The 26,791-nt window shown below is 39.3% G+C and overlaps 2 protein-coding genes across 3 annotated transcripts; both read left to right on the forward strand.

The window, feature by feature from the left end:
• The first annotated feature begins 956 nt into the window (after positions 1-956).
• LOC128360741 (uncharacterized) lies at positions 957-3,390 on the forward strand. Of its 2 annotated transcripts, none has more exons than XM_053321238.1 (2): positions 957-1,348; positions 3,017-3,390. In XM_053321238.1, the coding sequence occupies exons 1-2, from the start codon at positions 1,007-1,009 to the stop codon at positions 3,344-3,346; spliced, it is 672 nt and encodes a 223-aa protein (XP_053177213.1). In that variant the 5' UTR covers positions 957-1,006; the 3' UTR covers positions 3,347-3,390. The 2 variants fall into 2 exon arrangements, with proteins under 2 accessions (XP_053177213.1, XP_053177219.1); XM_053321244.1 differs by having other exon boundaries at positions 957-1,318.
• Positions 3,391-9,326: 5,936 nt separating this feature from the next.
• Positions 9,327-26,772, forward strand: rufy2 (RUN and FYVE domain containing 2). Its single transcript, XM_053318059.1, has 19 exons — positions 9,327-9,973; positions 11,629-11,802; positions 11,983-12,100; positions 13,611-13,712; positions 13,952-14,075; positions 14,969-15,033; positions 15,138-15,203; positions 16,033-16,102; positions 16,391-16,492; positions 16,716-16,832; positions 16,934-17,026; positions 17,827-17,901; positions 18,003-18,100; positions 22,370-22,489; positions 22,702-22,831; positions 22,931-23,025; positions 23,578-23,626; positions 23,806-23,886; positions 24,037-26,772. Exons 1-19 carry the CDS (start codon positions 9,685-9,687, stop codon positions 24,178-24,180), a joined length of 2,112 nt encoding a protein of 703 aa, XP_053174034.1. The 5' UTR covers positions 9,327-9,684; the 3' UTR covers positions 24,181-26,772.
• The last annotated feature ends 19 nt before the right edge of the window (positions 26,773-26,791 follow it).

A 26,791-nucleotide genomic window follows, 5' to 3' on the forward strand; every position in this document is an offset into this window, starting at 1 on the left:
CATCCTGTTGTCTATTTTTCAGTCATTACAGTAGTGATGAAAAGATGCGTCTAAAGAAGAGAGTAAATACGCCATCTAGTGCTTGCAGGTAAGAAACACATTAACCTAACCTAACCTAACCTAACCCATGAATGAAAGTCAAAATACAATGAATTGTAAGATTTGTAAGAAAGAAAGCTGCTTCTGTTCTTATGAATATTCTTATATAGATGCTAATGTAATTTTACATTACACATTTTCAAACAGAGACACATGGTGACAACAAATTATTACTATAGATAGTTTCCATAGTTTTTACAGATACTTTTACATACAGGATTTAATATGAATATTACCACTCTAGTAATATTACTGTATACTGTTTACATACACTACAGGTTTTGGAGGTTATGATATAAACATATAAAATGAGACACACCAACAATAGTCAAATGAATAACATCCTTTAAAGCAGTTTGTGTGTTTGATTTTGCTTCCATTACATGTTCAGCTGCTTATTTGAGCCTCTATGGCCATAAGGTAGCCTATTTATTTGTTTAATTGTGGCATGGGTGTTATATTTAATTAATTTACTTATTACAGACCACTTTGTTTGAATTTATTTGCTGCAAGGAAATCATATGTATTCTGTTTTTAAGAAAACAAAATTGATTTCTAAATAAAATGAGATATTTTATTCAACAATAAAACAATTTTTAAAGGTCCCCCTCAACTCAAAATAATTTTCTTTTTGTTCCCACAGTTGTAAGTTTGAGCTTCATTGTAGAGTGCACTATATAGTTTATGGAAGAGCTGTTGTATTGGATTGAACTAGATTGCACAGGTGTATCTAATAAAGAGGCCGGTGAGTACCTAAAAGATGTCTGGGCCTTTAATGGCAGCACTTTTATTTTGAATCCATTGAGATCTAACTTCCTTCTGCCGACTCGAAGCTGCAGAGGAAGACGAACCTCGGTCGTGGTCTGCGGACGAAAAGACTTCGCACAGACTAAAACAACCCCCAACAATGAACACTTTTGAAAAGCAGCTTGCGGACATGATACACGAACACCCAAATCTGTACGACCAGTCCCGGCGGGACTATAAAGACAACCTTAAGGCGTACATGTCGTGGAAAGAGATCGCACTTGCCATGGGAAAGTCAGAAGAAGCGGTGAAGATGAAATGGAAAAATCTGCGGGACAAGTTCTGCAAAGCGAAGAAGCGGATGGCGAAGAGAAACCCGCCGCAGCTCACAGACGACGAGAACTCGGTGGAGAGGCCCGTCCCGGTGCTCTACAACCAGCTCGCCTGGCTCACTGCCTACGTTAAACCTAGAGTAAGAGCTGGCATGGGAGAAACTGCCGAGGTGTGTGTCCACCTGTCAGTCCTTTTATTAATTAAAAAATGTATTCACTTGTTATCTTGGGCCAATGAAAGTATATATGCTGACTGATGTCGTATCTACTCTGTGATAACTCTGTATATTCATATAATTAGCTTTGTGCATAGTTTTATACCACTAACTTCTCTTTTTTTATTATATGAGCTAAAATCATGGAAGCATCCAGTAGCATCATTGTACCCACGTTATTTTATTTCCCACCCGCATCCCACGAACGTTCGCCCTACTCGGCCTCTAATTGGCTCTGACCCTTGTAGTCTTACCTTAACCCAATCATCTCACTCCTCATGCTTATTACTAACCAATCGAACCAACGAAGGCAGCGAGCAATAGCCAATCAGAGACATAGTAGGGCGGGTGTTTGCGGAATGCGGCTGGAGGAAAAATAAGGCTGTCACAGAATAGCCTGGTTTAGTTTTCAAAGTAAAAGCAGTTTGTCTAAAACCGACACTTGATCAACACCACAGATGGGACAGAGTGAGAAATGAATTTTAAAAAAAAGGGAAAAAAAGTATAATAAGGGTACAAATCATATACTTAAGTAATGCTTTACTTATGCTTTACTTGTCAGGATTTAATGCAGGATGGATAATGAATTCCTGTTGCTCACCATTAATAAATAATTAAGTCACTATGACATAATACGATTAGTTCACATTCAGAGGAACTTCATACATTAACAGTGCAGTGTGTAGTGGCATCTAATGGCAGAAATGGAATAACATATCATATGTTTTGAATTAGTGTGTAATCATCAGAAAATAAAGAATTGTTGTGTTTTCGTTACTATAGAATGAACCCTTTATATATAAATATTGAGCGGGTCCTCTTCCACGAGTTTGTCATGTTGAAACACCATGTTTCTACAGTAGCCTCGAATGGACAAACCAAACACTGACTCTAGAGTCAGAATTTTTTTGTGAGTTTTGCAGCCACCTTAGGTTCTCTGACCTACACACTTGGAAGGGGAGGAGGAGGAGGAGGGTAGGTGTAGTCAGATGGTTGCAGTCTTCAACCTCACCAGTAGACGCCACTAAGTCCTACACATTGGTCTTTTAATTTGACTAAATGTGTGATCAAATTAGCTGGATTCCTCTAACATAATCATTTATTGCATTGCACAATGCATTTGCTCAGCCTCACTGATTAAATATTTATTTTTAAAGCTTCATATTTTTTGTATGAGAATAGACGCTCAGTTGTCAGTTTACTGGTTAGGCTTATGGCACCTCATATACAAAGTAATATAAAATTGCATATTTTTGTGGCCTAGGGTTTTGGGCGTTCCTGTTTTACAAATAGGAACCCTAACCCATTAAAACCCCCCAATAATAATAATAATATTACAATAATGTAATCCTAATACTACTACTACTATTAATGATAATAATAATAATAATAATAATAATAATAACAATAATAATAATAATAATAATATCAACATATTTTATTGTCCTCTGTAGACTTCCAAGCAAGTAGAAACTCAGTCAAAGCAAACCTGTCTGTTCCCTGAAGGAGGTAAAGGTTGAATAGACTTTGATATGGTTGGATATGATCACCGGAGAGAAAGATGCATGCATAAGAGGAACTGCTGTTATCAGGGTTGTTGTTTACTTCTTTCATTGCACACAGGTAGCTGGAAGTGGAGATGACATGGAGAAAGAGCAAGATAAAGATGAGAAGGAGCAGCATGTTCCCCTGCCTGTAGTCAGCACTAGCTTCCCTCTTGTGGAGTCCTGTCCAACCAGCCATGATGAGATGGGAGTTTCTCTCAAACGTAAAAGGCAATCAACCACAGGAACTGATATAAGTTCTGGAGATGCCCTTACCAACCTCAGAGATGAAGATGAACTGTTTTTGCTCAGCCTCCTGCCCTCGCTGAAGAGGCTTACCATTAAAAAAAGAATGGAGGTGCGGATGAAATTCCAGCAAGTGCTTTATGCTGCAGAGTTTGAGGACTGAAGAGTTCATTGAAAGGACATTTACAACAATTCTTTGAGGGTTCAACCTGTAAATATATTTTTCTAACTATTCTATTCTAACTATAACTCGTTAATATTTATTTTTGGACCACTATCCCTACAGAAACATATCAAATGTAGGTCTTTATAGTTGTACATGCATAAAGAGTTTTATCTTTGAGTTTGAAAATGGAGTAAAGTGTCTCATTCTGAATGTTGTTTGTGGAGCCTCACTTTTGTTACCAAGTATAAAATGAGAATAAACATAGAGTTAATAGGTCATTTGGTACATTTTTTACAGTAAAATATAATGCAACCAAATACAGCAGCCCCATTATAAATCATTTTAAAGTAGCTTGCTTTATGTAGTTGTTTACACATGTCTGCACAACAATAACTACCTAACAACTTTAAACTAGTCAAGCACTGCTTGTTGTCTTACTGTTTCCAGGTAAAGCCTGATGACTGAATAACAGCACTGTACCAGCTCATAACATAATCTATTCTGGTATTTGACTTGAATGGCGTTATTTTCTTTTATTCAAAAGCTACAATGTTAGGAAACAGTAAAATCCATCCAATTTACTTCCAAAAACTACTCGTCGCTTACCGACGTTGCCTGATTCCTTTAACACAGTTTTTGTAGATTAGACGGAGCTCACTGACTGTAAATAAATATCTCCTCCTTATCTTTGTGAAGGGAGTCCTTTCTACTGTATACTTATATATTGCAAATTAATATGTTGTTTATCCTGAAAAACACTTTTTCCTTCACATTTTTGCTTTTCAGAGATTTGAAAAAGTACTATATTAAAATTTAAAAGTAGCTGCTGCTAACATGCCTCAGTTTTATAGATGACAGGTGCAACATCTAATGCAGTTATACAAAATGATTGCCCTATGCCCAAAATGCTGTTATTACTGCCTCATTGATAGATGTGTCTTAAAAACACACTCTAACAAAAAAATTAATACATAAAAATAATAATAATAATGATAAAATAAAAAGTATAAATGTAGATATTTTGTACTATACTTGTAATGGGCCTCCAAGTGTGTAAAAATCTTGCTGCTTATTCATTTCACTTTGTTAGTTTATGGTATAATAGTGGCTGTATAAGCCTTATCTTACATTTCAGTGAGAAATATTTCTGCCTATTTCTTTCAATTAGTTGCAAAGTCATTCACTTCCACACAACACAAGGCCGCTCTCTTTTCTGTCTCAACAAGGTCCTGCCTTTCCGGTGAGTTCGCAATCAGGGATTGGTCTATTAGAACAGGCGTGACCCTCCTTGCTTTAACATTTGTGTGTTTTCATTCATATCTTTATTTATTTCATTCACATATGCTAATGTGTGGGTGTGTATCTTCTGTGTATATTTTTTCTCTGTTATTCCTCTTTTATCCCATCATATTTCCTCTCCTCTTCTCCCCTCCTGCTCTGTTTGAGCTTCCTCTCTCATCTTGTGCCTTCTCCTCCCTTTGCTGTTTTACTCCTCAACCCCTCCCCCTCTCTCAGCCTCCCTGCTCTCTTGTCATTGGGTGCTGTGTGGGGTGATGGTTGTGGTTTCTGTCGGTGATGTCTCCACAGCATGTACCGGTTTACTGCTTCAGAACTACAGAAGCTTATTCTGAATTAACAGCCGTGCAGCACCTCCAGATAACAAAGAAAAAAAGATAGATAGATAGATAGATAGATATGTTTATTATTAATTGCTGTGGATAGTAATGTAGTATCTGAAGTGTCTATCATGGGATGTCTGAGAGCAACTAACTGCTGCTTGTAACTGCTCAACTGGACTGGGACGACCACACAGAAGCTTCAGCTGTGCATTTTGCCAGTTTCCACCTAGTCATTGCCTCTGAGTTCACCTCCAGGACCAGAGTATAGACCCATCTCATGTTTGGACCAGACTGTTGATAGCTGAAGAACCAACAATCCACTCTCAGTTTCATACTGCTTGAGGTGAGACACAATAATGACATGATATCATGCATGTTTACATGAGTATAGCACATACGGGATGAAAGTGTGAAACAAATTGTGTAGTTGGTATAGCCTGCACAGATATTGCACAGATTCTATTCTAAAAGAACAGTTATTTTTTTGTCTCCTACCTTGTAATATTCTATCTCCTCTGATATTACAAAACAGTGTAATTGTTAATCTGTCAAAGCAATACTAATGAATAAAGCTATGAGAATCTGCTAGCATACAGTAACATCCTCCAATTCCAGTACTGCTGCAGAGAGAGAGGCGGGTTACTACGATGAAACAGCATCATACACACTATTGGTGGAAAAACCTTCCACTGAAGAGTACTGATTGGTTGAATCAGATGTTTGTCATGAAGAAGGGTGTATCCAAATAGTAATTTACATGGTCATATGGTACAAACATATCATCCATACATATGGAAGCACGACTTAGTAGTGTGTTTGTTTAGGTGTGGTTCAGAGATGACACAGACAGGGTGGAGGAGGAAGGTGGATGCAAGGAGGGAGGAAAGAGATGTAGAAAGGAGGCATCAATAGACAGAGTGCTTTTGTTATGTACTTTTGCTGTAGCAAGGGCGTTTACACAGATCGATTCAGAATTAACTCACATGTTTGACATGATTGCAGAAATGAAACAATGGATTAATCAATTAACAGAAAATGAATCAACAATTATTTCAACGACCAATTATTCACTCAAGTACTTTTAATTATGTATTTATTTATTAGCAAAAACTCCAAACATTTTCTGGTTCCAGTTTCTTAAAAGTCAGGATTTGCTGCTTTTCTTCTGTTATATATGAATGTAAACTGAGTGGATATCTTTGTGTTTATGGACAGTTGATCGAACAAAACAAAACATTTTAAGATGTTGGGCTGGGCTCTGGAAACTTGAGACAGACCACAACATTAACCAATTAATTGAGAAAATAATAATAGAATAATAATGGCTAAATGGGAATTGTAATAATCAGTAATTGAAGCATGACATGATCATGCTTTTTTCCTTTGCATCATAAAGTAGTTAGCTACAGACAAAAAGGCAGAGTGAATCCCAACAAGACAGGAAGACAAATCTGCAGAAGGACAAAATGATGAAGAGGATAACATATGTACTGATAGTGCCTCTTGTGTCATTAATTGTAAAGCAAAAAAAACCCTCAAAAAACAGTCAAGTCAAATAAGAGAGACACGTGAGGCAGAAAACAGTGCGGTCAACAGAGAAAGAAACATGGAGAAGAGAAACAACATAATCACTATTAACATAAAAACATCAGCTTCCTGAATTATGCATTCTCTGCATACTGGACTGAGAAGAAGCCATTCAGAGAATTAACACAGGCAGTATACAAACAGCTAAAGAGTGCACGGATCAGCAAGAAAGCGGTCATATGATCTCTGGTCAGCCCTGAGCTATTAGAGAGAGAGAGAGAGAGTAAGCATACAGAGGAAGAGAGACAGAACAAGAGAAAACAATGAAAGAAGACAAAAAGCAATGGCTCTTGCAGTGCACTTTGCTGTAGTCTTAATGCTACTCCAGTTTCTTGCGCTGTGTGTTGTAATGGATCTAATGTGTAGTTGGTGTGGCAGGAAGCTTTTACATCCATATTCTGGTGAGGTGGAGGCCTACTGGATGCAATAAGCTGCTACTTGGTGGTGAAAAGGTAAAACTACCTCTGTTTGATAAAGAATGTACATTTTGATTATGACTGTATTCTATTATCACATTAAATCAAGATGAATTAGTAAGATATTTGAGGGAAGAATATTTTGGTATATTTTGTTTAGATGTGACCGTGAAGGGTTTTATCCTATGTTGTATGTGATTTATTGAGGAGAAAGTAAAGGTGTGATGGTCTGTGAGAGAGACGCACTTGCTGTACAGGGAGACACAAGTACATTTTGAGGAAATGTCAGAGCCTGATAATCAGACGTTTAGCCATTTTGTTCTATTTATTTAGTTAATTCTGGGCCTAACAATGTGGCCGACTTGTTCTTTATGAAGACGATTCTTGACGTGCATCTGAGCATCCTGGTGGGCCAGTGGATGTTTTGGCATTTAACAAAGTTGTGATGTCTAGCAATGCAACCCTTGTAGTTATCCTTATTTTGTGTAAAGAAGTGAAGCACATTTATGTATACTAAAGACATTTAAGTAGTGTGCCAATGATGAAACTGTAGATACACTCCCCTCTAATCATCCTTCTTCTAAAATCTTGATTGCATCGATTGTCTCTTCTGTCCCAGGCTGCAGCTTAGAGGAAGTCTGAGCCTGATCTGAAGTCAAGACCGAGAGGATCATCTGGTGTCGTTGTCCTTCTGGGGAACAGATCAGCCCCTTCAGGACGCAGGGATCTGCTCAGTTAACAATCCTCTCTGCACCAAGACACTGGGCAGAGGAGGCTCCCACTTACCATGTACTCCCCTCAGAGTCTCCACCGCTGGGGCATCACTCATAGCGAGAGTATGGAGCGGTTAGCCTACAGCCAAGGTAGGCTGGAAAGTGCTATTTGATTGTATAACCCTGTTAGATTATGATCACTCTTGTCAACTGCCATAACAATGTGGCCTCAGACTATGCTTTCATGGTTTATGAGAAACAGTGTCATAGCAATTCATTGAAATTCATTCAAATATCATTGCACCAACACACTGACAATTGCAACTATTTTCACAACAGAAAATACTTTCCTATGAGTCAAGAATCAGCCAGAGTCACCAGAGATGAATGGAAATGCATTGACAACCAAAAACATCTCTCCTGTTCTTCCTATTCTAATACATCAAAGCTGATTTGACATATTATCACCTTTACAGTTGCAACATTTATACTTAGGAAGTAAATTGACTGGCCCTGTGATTATGTGAAGCATTATTTTATCTATGCATTGATGTTCTGTAGCTGATCAGTACTATTGCAGAAAGTTATGAAAAGAGTCAAATTTCCCTAGCAAAACCCCACTCATCTGAGACTAGCCACCAACAAAACACTTTTTTTAGGAATCATATTTCACATTTTTTTCAACCTTCATCCTTTGACAACATATTTAACATTTAAGGACTATTGACAACTGACCAAGAATAGTCTATTGTAAGAAACAACCACTGTAGCAAAATGTTATTTTGCTTCTTATTTTCTTCTTAGAACATTACTTATGTCATTTATGTCATCTGAAGGTTATTATTTCAGGAAAGTTACAAATAATTTGCATACTGTACACAATACAATTTTTTTCTTTAATACAAATTTCAACTTTTATCCCAAATACAATCTTTCCACAAAGCCTTCAAAAATGACTGACAGTGTCCTTATCCACCCCTGATAGTGTGTGATATTTTTAGGACCCAGCAAACATGAACTCAATGCATAGTTTGATCTATGAAAACTGCATTGATGGAATTGTGAAAATTGCGAAAAAGCACGAATTAAAACAGACGATAATTAGCCTATATGAACATCATTCGGAACAAATTGATTGACGAAGTCATGAATAATTGAAATAAGAGAATAAAACAGAAAGCATACCCCTGGGGTCTGCGAGTTGCCCAATAGGTAAGATCAAGTGTAACATATCAGACTTAGCCTAAAAACAAGTGTAATATCTATGTGTCTTATCATTGAACATAACCTCTCTTCATGTAATTATAAGCCCCTCTCTCCCTCCAAATTACCATAGATATCACTGAATGTCCTCAGTGGTGGCTGCAGCCCTGACACTAACAGTATACGTTTGACTGTTTTCTTTGTTTTTTTCTTTGCTTTTCTCTTCATGCATATCTGAAAATAGCTCTCTCCGGCTGCTCTGTATCCATGCCTCTCTGCTCCCCCTACACAAACGCAGTGGTGCAGTTCTCACTTCTAGCAGCAGGGGGCAGCAGCTCAGCGACGCCGCGGCCGCTGAAATCATTACGTCGTGCAGCCTTTTGTGTGTGTCTTGTGAGCAGCCTTTTGACACCGCCCCTCCGCAGGGTGCAGCGGGACCCGTCAGAAGCCAACTATCGGTTACGTCTGCTGCCTGTAAACAAATCTCTACAACAACACTACGATGTACGGTATAGACAGATTTCATGAGCAGCTGCGGTGCTAACAGTCACCATGTAGCCGCCGCCTAGCGACGCTTTCCACTCCGAGGACGGTACGACGGTCGGTTTTTGACACCAGCGGGACTTGCACTTGTTTGGGCCGGTGGTATTACAGGTATTTTATGCTATTGTCACGGTGGTCGCCGGGTGAATCACACACCCAAGCTAGCTCGTTAACGGTTCGCAACCCGTGTGAATCTGGCTGTTTTGGCACCGACCAGCGCTCACTAGCTGTAATCAGTCCAGAGGTACGTGAACATGGCATCGCAGGCAGAGCACGACCTGGCTCTAGCTGAAGCGGACAGCAGCAAAGAGAAAGCTCAGGTGTTTGGGATACTGAGGCTGCAAGAGGAGAAATCCAGTGCTGTGGAGAAAGCAAACAGTACAGCGAGAGGAGGTGGTGGTGGAGGAGGAGGAGACGGGCGATGGCAGGCTCCTATCTTCGCTTTAGCCAGGAAAGCATCTGAGACCATTTCTGGGAGCATTCACGTCCTGCCCAAAGTGTCGGAGCACAGGACGTCTCTGCCTGGAGAATGGACCGTCCAAGGTAGAGTATATCCCATATGTAGGTGGTTGATAATAACAGGACTGATAGCAGCCAGCATCTGATTGCTTGAGGGAGGAAATGCCACCTAACCCTGTGCTTGTCAGGCTCTATACACGAGAGGATTTCCCCTGAGGTGTTCACAAACAATCAATTATTCAGTTAGTTGCTAATTGGAGAACGGTAAATAGTTTAAGCAGGTGTGCATAAGTGTGACAGACTTCTCTCTCCTCATCCTCCTCCTCCTCCTCCTCCTCTCTCTCTCTCTCTCTCTCTCTCTCTCTCTCTCTCTCTCTCTCTCTCTCTCTTTCTCTCTTTCTCTTTTTCTCTCTCTCTCTCTCCCCTGTCCAATGTTATCTCAGCACCCCCTGTCTGTGTGTGGCCAATTGATTTTGCATAGATCAGTGCTGCTCTCATGCTTTGATGGTGCATCATCATCTGTTAGTGTTGCTGTAGCTGTGCTGCTGTGTTTTATACCACCACACTTCACTGCCTCAAGCATCACGTGCTGTACTGATGCAAATGTTTAGAAAAAACCTTGTGTCTCTCTTTCTTGTTGGTGTTATGACAGTGCTTCAATGGTCACATGATGATACAACTGGTCAAATGGTTACTGTTTTTCCCCTGAGTATCCTCAGGGCCCACTGCCCAAGGGCATCTAACAGTCACCCAGCCCCCAAGATGTTTCCTGTTGATCTGTCATCGTCTCTGCCTCTGGGCCAACCTGCTGGAGATAAGAAGCTCCTCCACAATGCGAGTCAACGCCTGTGTACATTTTCACCTGACATTTTTTCGTGCTCCTTGTTGTTTAGCTACACATTAACCCTGAAGGACGTCCACGTGCGGGGCACACCTCTGTGGGAGCTCATAAACCCAGGCCCCTAAAGAAGAATAAAAATATTAAATACAGTGTTTGCTTTTTAGGTCAAATGTAGATAATGAAAAAGTTATAAATGCTGTGTAGCCAGGACACATGGTAAAACAATAAAAATAATAAAATCAACCAAGAAGCTGCTTTTTGTTTTACAAATTCAAATTGACAATTAATTTAATGTGAAAGCAAGACATTCACCTGACTTACTCAGTTTTTCACCCCTCAGATAGGAGACTCTGCATGTTTGTATGGTTTAATGACTGGACTGGCAGTGATGTTGATCTTTCTTTTTATAGAAAGAAGAAAAAAGCTCATAGTATAGAATAGTATAAACATTGACAATTACATTGTGACCACCCTTTGAATCCTGACTCAGGTATTCTAAGTACTGTGCCAGGCTTTTCTCCTTTGTTGATGTTGTGCTGGGTTGTGAGTCTTCAGTTTCACAGACAAACAACTGGTGTGCTAAACATGTCCACAGAGTTATGGCTTTCTTCTTGGTTATTTGACGTTGTACTTTCACATTTTGATCAGTTGCACAGTGACTCGGTACCTTGCTACTGAGCATTCTGACGTCCATGAAGAATCACTTTGAGTGTCTGTGTGCCTTCCCCGCTGCTCTGTCAATGTATGCCTTACCCCCTTGTTTCTGTGAGCTGAACTTGTCCATACATTCATCTCATGGATGTACAATGTGCTCCGCTGGCATATTATAACGTCTGCATTAACGCAGCAGCTACAGTACACCAGTGAACAGATCTTGTGTATGGCTCTCGTCCCACAGCCCTGCGAGACCCGATGGCTATGGAGCGAGCCAACCTCCTGAACATGGCCAAGCTGAGTATCAAAGGGCTGATCGAGTCGGCTCTGAGCTTTGGAAGAACGCTGGACTCAGACTACCCACCTCTGCAGCAGTTCTTCGTCGTGATGGAGCACTGTCTCAAACATGGCCTTAGAGGTGAGCGGCTGAGAGGGTTTTAAATGCTGTCCGCTGTGGATCTATCTGCATCCTCCCTACTTATTCAAAAATGTTTAATCTGGAGAATTCCTGCTCCTCTCTCAGAGAAGATGACATTCCTACATTTTTTTTTGTTTTTTGTCTGACTGAGAAGGCTCTTTTTCTCTCGTCTCTCTCCAGTGAAGAAGTCCTTCCTGGGCTTTAATAAGTCTCTGTGGGGTCCTCTGGAGCTGGTGGAAAAGCTGTGTCCTGAAGCAGCAGAGATCTCGGTCTCAGTACGAGACCTGCCTGGACTTAAGTAAGGAATACATTTATTTACACACGTGCTCACACATGAATTAAGCTAACATCGTACTGTAGGAACATGAGACACAGCACAACCTCACACACAATGTAACCTGAGCCAGAGCAGGGAAGTACCTGAGTGTCATTTACTTTCACTTCACCTTTCCTCTCCCTGCTGCCTCACTTCTGCCTTTTCTTCATTTATCTTCTTCTTTATTACATTTTTTTTCACACAGTAGAAACTGTTAGATACATGTTAGATGCCACACTATGATTTGACAAGAAATTACAGCTTAAAATTTAACTTTAAATTAGTCATTATACGTTTTTGGGTAATATGTAGCTTGAGTTGCTGATGGTGCAGTAATATTTCTGTTGCAGGTGTCTGACTGATTGTGTTATTGGTATTTTTGTTTATGAATACAACTGTCAAATTATCAGCAGAATAAAAGTTCCATTATTTCTTTCTAAAAACAATTTCAATACATTAAGAGAAGTGTGTCTGAAAAGTGTCTGGGCTGCATGTAGGCTAACGCTGCTCGGAGACAGTCCTGTGGCTGTTCCTTGCATGTAATAAGTTTATATTAATTACCAGTTAACTTGCCTAAAGTGCAGGTCCACAACATGTATTATTGAGATTTGGAGGGTGTACACTTTGGCTCCTCTGCTTGCCTTAGAGACCTACAGTTACCCATGACACCCTTCTTTGCATAGGTTTGCAGAGACATTTGTATCCTCAGAGAAACCTAATTCCAGCTTTAGTTGTGCATCTTATATAGGATTAATGTTCAGGTTATGTGTCCTCTAGCAGCTGTAGTAATCAAACTTTTGCTAAAACTCTATTCCTGTGTCATATATAACTTCAGCATTCCGTTATCAGTCATTCAAAGAGCAGTCCCTCTGGTCAACAAAGCAAGTTAGTAGTATTCAGTTCTCATCTGGTGCAGCAAAATGAGGAACAGTTATTTATACGGAGTTGATTTCCTTTGGTGGTGCTGAGTCAGACCAACAGACATGTAGCAGAGCTGCACTTTTGCAACACGAAGTATGGACCCAAGGGTTAGATACAGGGCAGTGCAAACTGTACCTATCCCAACTTTTTTCAAGAGTATATTTAATATTCGGCTAATACACAGTTCAACATTCTCAAATTCAAGTTCAAAATCTTTTGAAAATGTTATTATCATGCCTTAAATAAAAAAATGTCATGCATAAAATAAAATGACCTGTTCCCTCTCGAACACATTTAATTTTGATGGCTAATTGTTGTTGTTGTTGTTGTTGTTCAGGTAAAACCAAACAATAAACAATAAAATGTAGAGTCAATACCTTGCTCAGACTGAAATCCAGAATATTTGTATAAAATTAAGACATTTATGCAGTTGTTCAGTTTTTACAGACAGTAAAATAAACAGACAAATGACATAGGTGGCAAAAAAAAAGAATTCCATTATGTGTCTGTGCCATCTCCTAAAAATACAACTGATATGTGTGCGTGTTTTTTTTTTTTTTTTTTTACTTAGGACACCGTTAGGAAGGGCCAGGGCTTGGCTGCGTCTGGCTCTCATGCAGAAGCGGCTGGCCGACTATCTGCGACTCCTCATCACCAGAAAAGACTTGCTCAGGTACAAACACATACAATTGGACTCTCACACAGAAATGAGTTGTATAGCCAAGATAAAGTCAACCTGTTTTAGAGAGTATAAATGTTTAAACCCCATAATTACCCAAATATTCATTAAATACAGCCAGTCCTCTGAAAAACTAATAACCCTCTAGAGCTACAAAATCTAAGTAACTTCTGTTTGCTTGATAGTTGTAAATCCTTGCAGTGATAGAGAATCCTTTGTGTCTTCTTCTGCAGTGATTTCTATGAGAATTCATCTCTGATGCTGGAGGAGGAGGGTGCAGTGATCGTGGGCCTGCTGGTGGGCCTGAACGTCATCGATGCCAACCTGTGTGTCAAAGGGGAAGACCTGGACTCTCAGGTAACCGCCACACTGAAATGGTATTCTGCCACTTGACTCAAACACGAAGACCTGAGCATGTGGCTGTTTTTACAGCTCTTCACTCTGTCCTCACTGTGATTAGAACTCATTGTCTGCTTGCATCATACTCAACAAAAGGGAGGAAATTGGTCTTATGTCATTAAAAAAAGAGCCTAACTCTACTTCCTGTGCCCACTTCACCATTGACATAAAACAGTTCTGGTCTTCATTGATTTTAGTTTCGGGAAGCATCAGTGCAGATAAAAATTGTCTATTTTGTTCATTATCTTGGCATCAGGCAGATGGAGAGCAGACACTGTGGTGTCATGTTTCTATTCCACGAGTGGAGACTTTGTCCTGAGTGCAAACACATTTCTGTATTCACACATGACTGCATGTGGCTGACATGCATTTGTAATGTGAAGTCATCTGGAATTATGTTTGTTCAGATCCACTCATATTCTGATTACGAGGTCAGACAGATTGCATTAAGGTTATAGAGCCACACAGATTGTAATTTTAATGCCAAAACTCTTCACTCTCAAATAATTCTTTACTCTGTTGTTAGTTTGCTCTAAATGTGTGCAGTCAGCAGAAATAACTTACTTGTGCTAATGCAGACACAGTAGCATTAGGATTAAATATTAGCTTATTAGATATTAATTGCTTTATATCGCTTTCGTGTATTTAAATGACGGTTTTGTTGCCTTTGTCTGACGTTTAATTAGTGGAACCAAACACTTAAATGATTGTAAACATACCTGTTAGGTTGCCATAGCTTTTACCTGTTGACCCAAATGAATGGTTGCACAATCTTTGTTTCCCAGTCTGTTCTCCCTCAGTGAATTATATTAGCTTAGTTTTCACACAGTTTCTTATTTTTATTCTTTTAGGTTGGGGTCATTGACTTCTCAATGTACTTGAAGAACGACATTGATGATTACAGGAGTGAAGAGAGGTAAAGTCTTTCATTGTCTCTCCACTGTTTTACACAGTAGTATCTTTTAAGCCCCCTCCAAATGTGATGCAGAGCTGTTTTTATGTCTGTTTCCATGACAACAGGAATAGCCAGATAGCATCCATCTTGGATCAGAAGAACTATGTAGAGGAACTGAACAGACAACTCAAGTAAGACATTTGTTTTTGATTGGAAACAGACCGGTCTGTATGGTTTCCCCAGACTTCCTGGTTATAATGGTTCTAAGAAAGGAAGCCCTTTGTTTCAAATGCTGTGTTTTTAGAGAAGAAACAGTGGTGGATTAAGTCTGCCTTTCATTTTCACATGCTGTTTATGATGGTTTCACTCCGAGGCAGACTCTGTGTATGGCTGGTTGCATGTTAAAAATAGGCCCAACTTTTTTAAATCAGTTACTTTGCGTTTGAACCACTCTGGTTGTTTCAGAAGTGCAACTCCATCCTCTGTGACACATTCAAAAACAGATTATCTGTCAAATGTTCTTCTTCTTACAAATACATTGCTGATATGGTAATGTTTATTTTTAATGAACTCACCCACCTTCATCATTCATAAACTTGGATTAAACTGCTGCCTTTGAAACATCTGTACTTGAGATAAAGCTAAAAAAACCCAGTTTGCTCTTGTGTGACATGACATTAAGTCACATTTTCAGTCACTGTATAAGCAGTGTCCTTTCTGAACATAGGCTAAGCTAACTGTGGCGCTATTGTTACAGCACTGTGGCCATCAGATTAAGGTCTGATGAGACGGTTGCAAATTCAATCATGACATATCATAAACATAACAGCACACAAATACATTTTTTATTTTGGAAAGGAAAGTTCTGTTTAAGTTTTAACACCTTAGCTGTGAATTGTAACACATTTCTTAAGTCCAATCTCATTGTTACTAATTTTGAATGAAATGTTACCCGTATGAATTCAGAAAGTCAGCCAAATTAACAAATGTTGATATATAGATAATTCTCTGCATGTTCAGCTCCACAGTTCATGGTCTTCAGGGCAGAGTGGACTCTCTGGAGAAGTCCAACTCTAAACTAATCGAAGAGGTGAGACAATATAAGTATAATACATTAGATGCCTTTCTTATTTCAACTATTGAAGTATGCTGGAATACAGAACCAACATAACAACAATGTGTCACTGTCCTCATGATTTTATGACTGGACTGCTGCTGTAAGCTATATTTCTACTGCCTGACTAAAGTGCGTTTGTTATGTTGAACTATTCATTAAATGATAACATTATAATTTACATTCACCTGCTGATACTGATTTGATTAATCACCTGAGATATTCTCCCTCTTTATGAATGTCCACATGTTTTTGTGTGTGTAGTTAGCCATCGCCAAGAACAACATCATCAAACTGCAAGAAGAAAACCAGCAGCTGAGGAGTGAAAACAGTCTTATTCTACAGAAGACACAACAACATTTAGAGGTACACTGTTGCACATACATACAATCACACAATGATATTCCTCTCTCAAAATACAGAGAAACATTGTTTATCAATAAAGTTGGAGCTGCAGCCCATATTTGAGCCAAAACTGACATGACAACTGTGGATTTAAAACTCGATGTCAGCACCACATGTCACAAAATGATAAAACTGATGCATTTTGTGGCTCATATATTCTCTTTATTGTTGATATTTACTCCAGGTAACCCAAGGTGATGTGTCAGTGGAGAGAGACACCTACAAACAGTCTCGCCAGGGTTTGGATGAGATGTACAACGAGGCTCGAAGACAACTGAAGGAGGAGTGTCAGCTCAGACAGGTCAGACTGTAACACTCTTTGTCTAAAATATGTAAATAAATATGCATGGTATCTATTTGTGTGTAATTGTATAATAAATGTATGGATGTGGTTTACTTTAGGATGTTGAGAATGAGTTGGTGGTCCAGGTGTCAATGAAGCAGGAAATGGAGCTGGCCATGAAACTTCTTGAGAAAGATATTCATGAAAAACAGGTCAACACACACTTTTATGCATCTTTTTTTCTGTCGTCCCTTTTGACCATTTGATTTATTTACAAAATATTTTAAGAACTGATTTTACACAAATGGAAATGCTCATTAACATATCCACAGTGAGTTACTGATTTAATACAATCTCAAAACATTCAGATGATATAGACAGTACAACAAGCTCCTTTAGGGGCACTAAAGCTAAAAATAAGGCTCACATGGAGCTGCGTGTACTCTCTGTGCCTGTCGCTTTAGTATTCCTGTCAGTGTCAGGCTTTTCACCATCAACCTGTGAACTCTGCAACATGAACACCACCAACTGATATTTGTACCCAAGCTGTGAGATACAGTAACTGCCATGGCGTCATCGGCATCACAGCTTTGTATGGAGGCTGCTGGGATCATTGTCAACAGCAGCCTCAGGTCAATCAGATTGAATATTGTGGGTTTAACATGGGAATATTTGTTTCGTATGATGATACACACAGTTTGTTCAACTCTCATAGTACTTTGCTTTATATAACCGACACAAATCAGTGTGCATGTAGTCCTCAGTTTAATCTTGTTCTGACAGTCATTGAATGAATAAATGAGTGGATACGTCAGTACACAGATAAATAAATAAAGCCCTGTGATGAATTAATAATTAAAGAATCAAAGGGCCAATGAAAAAATAAAGGAAAAGGAGCATGATAAATTTACAGTGAAAGCGCTGTAATACAACAGAAGCAGCCACATGACAGCATGGGCAGAACCAGTAATACTGGATCACAACAACTGAAGATTTTCCTTTCGATCCTCAGGACACGCTGATTGGTCTCAGAAATCAGCTGGATGAGGTGAAAGCCATCAATGTGGAGATGTACCAGAAGATGCAGGTACAGACACACACATGCAGCTTCACACATATTTATATCATCTACACGATAAAAATGAATGAGGTGGAAATGTAGTTACATTTACTACTTATGTTTCTCAGTCATCCGATGATGAGATGAAGAAGAAGAACGATGTGATCACTCGTCTGGAGGAGAAGACCAATCAGATCACTGCCACCATGAAGCAGCTGGAGCAAAGGTGAGATTCACTGTCTGAGAAGGCAAGGCTCATATTAATCAAAAGAGGAAGATCACTTTCTCCCTCATGTCTCCTCAAGTTCTCTGCTGTAAAACCCTCAAATCGCAGTTTTTCTCAGGTTTACCTGAAAATATATAGTCCCACTGAGGAGAAATGAATCACTCTTTGGGACAGTCAGGTCAGGAGACACTGTAAAAATGAGCTAAAAGTACACAATTATTCATGTTCTGCAGAGAGCTGGGGGGCAACATGGAGAAAATGATTTGGTACTCAGGTTTTTACTCTAGGATATAGGTCAGGAGGTGGTAAGCCTTTGTTTTTACTCTAACACAAATATCTCAACAGTAAAAAATGATGTACTGAAGTGATTTGATTGTGGTGTTTATCAGTGTAACTTGTAGTGTAACATCAAGTCATCCACAGATCCCACAGTTCCCTCATCTTATGTGATCAATTTAGTAACCAGATGACAGTTTGAACAATAGCCTCAATCATCAAATATGTGGACTTTGTTATGTGAAACGGCTCCTCTGCTCCTCTTCCCTCCTACGCTTTTATTGAACAAAAGACGTTAGCGGAGGCAGTCCAACTGCTGTGAGAAAATGTGGTGCCTATACACAGCAAATAGATACAGTTAAAGCTTGGACAGTGTGTCTAATAATAAGTTTAAGAACACATTTGGAGATGAAGTGAAAATCTATCTCCAAAATGCCAAACATTTTGGGAAACATAAAAACCCTTTTAGCTGTGAATTGTTGGCAAGGATTTAAAGGGTTTCATGAGCTGAAGGAGTTGAAATATGGTCTCAGGGCGCCTTGGTTACCGTGCATGCCACATAACGGCAGCATACCTGGTTTGATTCCGGCAAAGGACCTATGCTGCAGGTCACTCCCCTCTCTTTCTCCCTATTTCCTGTCGACCTCTCTGCTGCATCAAAAATAATGGCAAAAGCCCAAAAATAATCTCTTTAAAAATGTTTTTTTAAATGGTCTCAGCCCCTGGAGGAGCTGAGGTTAGGTTTATGAAGCAGGGAACATTTTGAGATACATGACAGTGATAAATTATGGCTAGTTTTGGTCTACAGATGAAATTTTATAGATTAAACTAAAATGACCTAAAATATTCTTAAAATCACCTGCAAAGAGAACACCTTCTTTAACATCACTGAAAATGAATGAATACACAGAAATAAAATCAACTTTAATGGAAAAAAGAGCAGAGGCATTTTGTCACACAGCCACTACCATATACATGTGTGTGTTCAGGCTGTCAAAGACTTAAATTGATCACAAAATGATATGCTTCTGTGTAGCTTACCACCTCTTCTTAACTTCCTGTGGGTAACCCTACAAAGCATAACTTACCATGTCTAATCAAGTCTGCAGCAGACGTTTTCATGCATGATACGTTTTCTAGGTCACTGTTACACCTTCAGTGTATCAGTGCTCCATACCTGCATCAGTCATGATTGAAGCTCGTAACTGTGTGCTGGTTCATTGACGCCTTATGATCCCTCCTCACCCCATCAGTTCCAAGTCCACACAGCCCATCCCTCCCCTCACCTCGCCCATTGGTTTAAATCTGTTCCATCCTGTTTGTGATTGGTTGTGAATGTTTTTTTTGCTGCTCTAAATGTTTATGTAGGCTGGTAGGATACAGACCCCGGTTACAGGTGTTATATTCAGCGGGAGTTTTGTGATCTGTTAGATCAAATTAAGCTGTGTTGAATGTTCTGATTAGAGCCAACAACTAAAATAAAATGGATTAATAGCTAATCAGAAATAAATATCCCCTCAGAGTATAACTTAACGTCCCAGGGATTTAAGTAGTGAACCTCCTGCAGGTGTACCTGAAAATGCCAGTTTATGTCCACTATGGTTACATTCATCTATCTGTTCACCACATTACCTTTCCCTGCTTTTCCTCTGCACATCTTCACATCACTCATACGCTCATTGTGAAGTGAAATATATCCAGACTGTAGAGATCTGATGACAGTGTGAACCTACAAACCTGAAATCAGATTTCTCTGTGTTATTACCTTTCATTAAACTCACTGCTGTGTTTGTGATGAATAAAATCACTCAAAGTGTTCAGTGTAACCGGGGCCACTTAGAATACTGATGTATTGACATCCTTTCTTCCTCCCTTCCTTTCTTTCCTCCTTCCTCCCTTCTGTTTATCTCTTTTAAACCATCCATTCAATCATTCATTCATTCATCCATTTTTGCTCCCTTGAAACCTCCCTGTTTCTTCATTCCCCCCCCCCCTTATTTTACTCCTGCTCCTGTGTGCAGTGATAAGGATCTGTTAAGTCAGACCAGAACGCTTGCTATGTCATTTGTAAAGTGTGCCAGCACAGACACGGAGCACCAGTACAAGCTAGTCAAGGACATCTCTTTCTGAGGACAAACATGCACATATGCACGCTTGCAGACACACTGCTGCTTACGACAGAGTGAATAAGTGGACTCAACTTAATGGAACATTCCTGTTTTATTTGCACACAATATTCAGACGGTTTTACAGGCTGAGAGCAGCTAGAGAATCAGGAGAAACTGGAACCAATGGTTTGTTTCCTCAGTAACTGAAACATTATCATCAGCAGAGTGCTGCGATTCATACAGACCACTGCAACAGGTTTCATGATCTTTGGTTAAATTACAGACAGATAACTTTTAACAGCTGTTGAATGAAGATAAGTTTCCTCTGAATGTCCTTTTCTCTTTGAGCATCATCAGCAGCAGCTGTGTTTAGAACTGTCTGAATATTACATCAGTTATACTTTAATAGATGCTGAATTAATCATACACTACTTCTACTCCATCTATTCTCACATGCTTTGGCGTACACACACGCATACATGGACACACTACACATTATTCCTGTCTCCAGTAGTCAGTTTATATGCAGTAACACTGAGATTAAGATGAAATTCAGGCTGGTTTGGGCTCTGAGGTGTAATTATAGTGTCCTACCGTCCTTCCTATTGTTTTCCTTCACATCGAGTTAGAATGTGTACAGTGGGCTTCCCCGCTCATACCACAACTACCGAGGAACCAGAGCCACCGATGAGCAAAGTTGGGTCAGCTGAATGTTTGCTATCTGTCATGATTTTAATATTACAGGGGAAATGCTGTGTAGGTCTGAAGAAGTAGCAGTAACACAAAAACTATAATCGCGCACAGCTGCCTGCGTGTCTTGTGCAGCCTACTGCTTTAATTTGTTGCCAGTTTGCTCTGCATGTGTCTCACCTCCTCACCTGCCCCTGTGGCTGTGATGATCCTGTCTCCTCTTTGCTCTTCATCCTCCTGAAAGGTTCACCTTAGCTGAGAATTATAAGGTTGTGACAAAGTTTTGCAGATATAAACAGCTCAGTGAGATCTGCAGCTTTAGCTTGATTCACTTGCTTTTCTCTCAAACAGACAGCTGAGCCCAGTTTAGATTTATTGTAGTTACACCGCTGTTAAAATCTGGAGATTCTGTCAAGGGACGTTGAATGTGTTATTGTGTGTCGTCGTCTTGGCATATTTATTGAAATTTGTGATAGATCAGGAAGTGATCATTCTACATATTCTAACTCCATGTTCATAGTACTGTAACTCAATTCAATTTGTAGAAGAATGAACACTCAGTACAGCTGTTTAAAACTCACAACTACTGTCTTTTACCACCGTGATCAAATAAAGTTAGATGTTTTGAAAGTGCTGCCTGTGGTTTGAGTCTGTGGCAACGTTCTGTGTAGTTAAACACAGGTACATTTTATTTCATGATTTCTCACAGTCATGAATATTCATGTTTTTCAAACTCAGGAAAAAAACAAAACAAAACAAAAGAAGAAAGAAAACATGGTAATGCTACCCACCAGTTCACTCCATCTGAGTGAGTTGCACACTGCATTTGGTTAGCTATCCTCTTTGTTTCTTGTCCATTCATTTTGCTTTAAGACGTCGTCCCTCATTGTATCAGCACAGATATTTATTTTGACTCAACAGCCCTCTGTACTCCTTACTGTTCGCTGTTTTGACAGCCCCCCAACTCAAACCTCATCCTTGGTTGCACTCTTTTAAGTTTCACTCTCTGGTGTTGTAATAGTGCAAATTACAATATTATCACCCCTCTTCGTTTACCCTCAGCCATCTCTCCTCCATCATCCCTCCTTAACCATCATCCTCCCTGCCGCCCCTCTCTGTTATTTTATTCCCTGCCATTCCCCCTCAGTTTTTTCTCTCCATGGTCCTGAGTTTGTCCCTGGTTATAATGGTGCAGATTACAGGAGGCAGAGAGGCACCGCACCTCGGCCGAAGAGGGAACCAGACGTTTCAAGTTGGACTTTGCCAACAAGGCCGACAGCCTGCAGCGGCAGATTGAACACAGAGAAAGACAACTGTAAGCATAACGCATGCAGACAAACACTGACCCATTTACACACATTCATGAATGCTAACCTAAATATGCTGCAAACACATCATATTTAAAGCTTTAGCCTTTTACTAAAACTTCTCATGGTCTTAATTCGTGAACCTTGGAACAATAGATCATGTCTCATTGTTACTTTGTTTTGATGTTGTATGCACATGTTGGTGATGTTTTTCCTGTAGCCAGCAGCTGGAGACGGACCTGAAGATAGAGAGGGAGTGGAGGCAGACGTTACAGAATGATCTGCACAGAGAGAGAGATACGGTGACCCAGCTCAGCGCAGAGGCAATGCAGATTAACGGGCTAAAAAAGGTCAATAGACAGAAAGCATACATACAGCACATTCTGCTCAATGCAAAATATGATCTGATTTTATGCATGTCATCTGTTTTGTGTTTATTATTTTTCCAGGAGTTCCATCGCCTCCAGGATGAAAACATTCAGTTGAAGACAATCTGTGAAGACCAAGAACAAGCTCTCGAGGAGCTAGGCTCCAAACTCAGCGAGTATGTGTGCCTTAATTAATAAATGCTGTTTTTGTACTGCAGCAGTCCAGCTTACATTCACAGTTTCAAAGGACAGACTCTGAAATCAAATGTCTAATGTAGGATTCCTGTTCAACTTTTGGAGTCACACAAATGCAAAAACCCAATATATATTCTGACAGCAATACACTAATTTTCATTATCATGTTTATTTCAGCTTGAAAAAAATATTTTAACTTAAATTCTCAAAAGTGTTAAGATCAGAGAGGACCATGTCAGTGTATGTTTTTAGTATTTATGTTTTTGTATGTTTGCTGCTTCAAACAATCTGACATTAGACTCATAAATACCCGCCCTCCTGTCCAACAATTCACACATAATTAGCATTCCTGCAAATAAACAAATTACTGTTCATGAGAAAGACAAACAAGCTCCTGTAAAATGAAACAAAAAATAAACCTTTGCTGTTTTTTTTAATGATTTAGTAAGAAGTTAAGATGAAAAGGGGTTGATGACCTATGGTGGTTGATTTCATTTATTTTATTTACCTTGCTCACTTCTTTTCACAATCAGATCCAAAATGAAGATTGAGGACATCAAAGAAGCCAACAAAGCTCTTCAGGTAAAACTGTAGCTCATCAGATAAAAATAGCAGGATGTGTTGAATCTAGATCTTCTAGATCTGTTAAATATGGTATTGGATAAGATCTAGATACTGTACATAGTATCTAGTGATAGCTTATAATGTGTGTAATGTAGAGTTTGGGTGGAACTGAGATGAACTTTTTCATGTTGTTGCAGGGGGGTCAGGTTTGGTTGAAGGACAAGGATGCCAGCCACTGCAAGTTGTGTGAAAAGGAGTTTTCCATCTCAAGACGAAAGGTCAGTGATCAAATTAAATCAGTTTAAAAAAAAAACTCGACATGGTTAAAACTAGGGCTCTGTATTTGTTTCTGAGGTATAAGCTCATATCCTTTCTACATCGATTTTACGTTCTATCTTATCTGTTTCTATCTGTGTCTCTGTCTCCAGCACCACTGTAGGAACTGTGGGGAGATTTTCTGTAACAGCTGCTCAGACAATGAGCTTCCTCTGCCTGCTTCTCCAAAACCAGTCAGAGTCTGTGACACCTGCCACGCCCTGCTCCTGCAGCGATGCTCCTCCAACCCTACTTGAAGGAGTCCCACACTGCTGCTTCAAACAATCTGACATCAGACTCCAAAATACCCCCCCCCCCCAAAAAACTTATCTTGACAGTGTTTGCTGCTAAAAATGGACCACATGCATGAACATTCAGTGCTTTTGATTTATCTTCTTTACAGTTAGGAAAAAAGGTCTGCATCAATCTGACCTTTGTTTGACATCACTACATTTTCTACAAATTAAGACATTCAAACATCTCTTATCATCAGACACAGACAAGAGAGCAGCTAGTGTAGCACTTTAGCACGGGCCAAAATATTTAACTTGTTGATGGACAAGTTGGAAATTGAAGTAGTGAGAGTTTTTAGTCTGCTTTAGCATCTTAAAGGATGACATGCTTCTGTTTAAATGTGCAGCAGTTAGAGGAAATTATTTATTTTCAGTAAATTTAGTCATCAGTGACCTCGATGGAAGGAGTCATGCAGGACAGCATGAACTCCCTTCCGCTTTAGATCCCTGTGTTTCCTGTGTTGTCCTGCACCAATAGGACAAAAATTACAAAATATATTTTCTAAAACTTAATATATCATAATCAAAGTTCAGTGAACTTTTAAGACAGTAAAGTGGAATCAAGTAGCTGGACTGTTGATCAAGTTTTCAGGAAGCTGTAAGCTCTTAAACCATCTATCCTCTCATCACTCCATCTGACTGCACTCGCATAGAAACCACTCTAAACTCTAAAAGGCACAGCAGGTGTGACCATATCAAGGTGAACTGCAGGCATGCTGTGCTGCTGCGCGTCACTAATGCTGATCAGCAGGTCAGGTTTTAGTAAATGCATCATTAAAGTTTCAGAGGAGGAGCAACTTAACTATGAACTGTTGGTGAACGTGCACTGACTGAGCAGCTAAATGCAGATACTTTCCTCAACCAAACTTCCAGTCTTATTTAGTTACATCATTACAATGTTTGTATGGAGCCTCAAACTGTACACAGTAGCTGTATAGAGATTGATAATTTATACATGCAGTATGAGTCTTACTGTCGGATGTCCGGTGGCCTTAATGTTGTTGAGTCTAACTCCAGTGCACCCTTTTCTGAGGCGGAGTGAAACACAAAGAAAGGCAGCTTTTACACAGGCACATCTTAAATCAAACCTAATATGAAACTAAACTAAATCACATTTTCTGTCTTCTTTTAAATGCTGTTGTTTCACAGGAACAATAGATTATTATTATTTAATAATTTGGCTCTGCCGTCATCAAAGATTTGTTCAGAGAAAGGCATCAGTCAGCTCTGCTCATTCCAGAATATTCAGTGTGAAATCTGCACTGAAACATGGACTTTTCCCACAGTCTAATTTCAGTAACGTTTACTGCTTCAAACAGTTTTTTCTCTGCTGACGCTATGACTAGACTTGTTCCCCATGAGGCTGTGGCTTTAAAGGAACTGAAAATCTATTTTCCCTCCCTCCCAGCATTTGTGCCTGTGTAAATGCTATAAAAACTACTTGTGCTTCTCATGTTGCCAAAATGAGCCCTATATTTCCACAGGATTTCTACAGAGAGGATATCTGTAGAGAGAATCTGAAATAATGGCCCAAAATATTTCAAAGTAGCAACACTAGCCTATACTAGCCAAGCAAGCAGCCTCAATCTAAGGCACATTTCACTGTTTCTTTGAGACACTAATACAGTAGATGCTGCTTCAAGGACCAAGAAGAGCAACAAGTGTTGTAACATCTCTGGTGGCTGATTTAAATCTGTGTCAAACTCTGGCTCTCGTGTTGTTGAAGCACTGATGGCTAGCTAACAAACACAACCACTTCACTTAATAGTTAGCAGCTGCTGAAAAGAGACTTGAATGTTTCTTCTCAAAACAGCCACAGAGTATGTTTGATAATTTGCCAATCCATAATTGCCTGTAATGCAGATTAATTTGATAGTATTTATATTTTTTGTGTTTTATGCACATTATTTACTCTCAAAAGTCCAATGAATTTATTGAACTTTCCCGTTTTGCTTGAATTTAATTGTAATCTGAAGATGGAGACATCATAGAAAAACCACATTTTACTTCTTGAGAGGGGTACTTTAAAACTTTGACCCAATTATGTTTTTTTTTCTTTTCTTTACGAGAGATATGTTTTTTGTGTAATCAAACTAATGCTGACGACTGTGAAGGTTACAAGTTCTTCATTGACGGGTTCCTCTGCACATTCTGGTTTTGTACTTGTATACAGTGTTTTACAACTTGTAATTTTTTTAAAGAACTGGAAATATTCATTCCCATGAAGAGATAAAACAGGCCTGAGTTCACTTCAGGGAGTGTGCCCCCCCCCCCCAGATATTTAAAAGCTTCATAAAAGTGGGTCATATCTTATCAAGTAAAATAGGTTGAATGTTTCTGAATTGCACCCAGGCCTGAAACATTTTTGTACAGTGTCACTCTTATATATCTCCCAGCTTTCAATGGGACTTGTACAGTGTTGATACTACTGTATGTTTTATGTACATAATGTTGTTAATCACTGTGGCTCTTTAGCTTACTAAATCAAGACAATATTAACTCTTGCCAACAGTATGTTGCCTTCACTGTGTAGCATTTTCTGATTAAATCAAGTTACAACCAGAATGCTTCATGT

The sequence above is a fragment of the Scomber japonicus genome, chromosome 1 (genome assembly GCF_027409825.1).
Source record: "Scomber japonicus isolate fScoJap1 chromosome 1, fScoJap1.pri, whole genome shotgun sequence".
Classification (NCBI taxonomy): domain Eukaryota; kingdom Metazoa; phylum Chordata; class Actinopteri; order Scombriformes; family Scombridae; genus Scomber; species Scomber japonicus.

Coding starts and splice junctions, on each gene's coding strand:
- LOC128360741 (XM_053321238.1), top strand. CDS start 1,007: ATGAACACTTTTGAAAAGCAGCTTGCGGACATGATACACGAACACCCA. Junction 1,349..3,016: donor GCATGGGAGAAACTGCCGAG/GTGTGTGTCCAC, acceptor CATTGCACACAG/GTAGCTGGAAGTGGAGATGA.
- rufy2 (XM_053318059.1), top strand. CDS start 9,685: ATGGCATCGCAGGCAGAGCACGACCTGGCTCTAGCTGAAGCGGACAGC. Junction 22,832..22,930: donor AGATTAACGGGCTAAAAAAG/GTCAATAGACAG, acceptor TTATTTTTCCAG/GAGTTCCATCGCCTCCAGGA. Junction 23,026..23,577: donor CTAGGCTCCAAACTCAGCGA/GTATGTGTGCCT, acceptor TTTCACAATCAG/ATCCAAAATGAAGATTGAGG.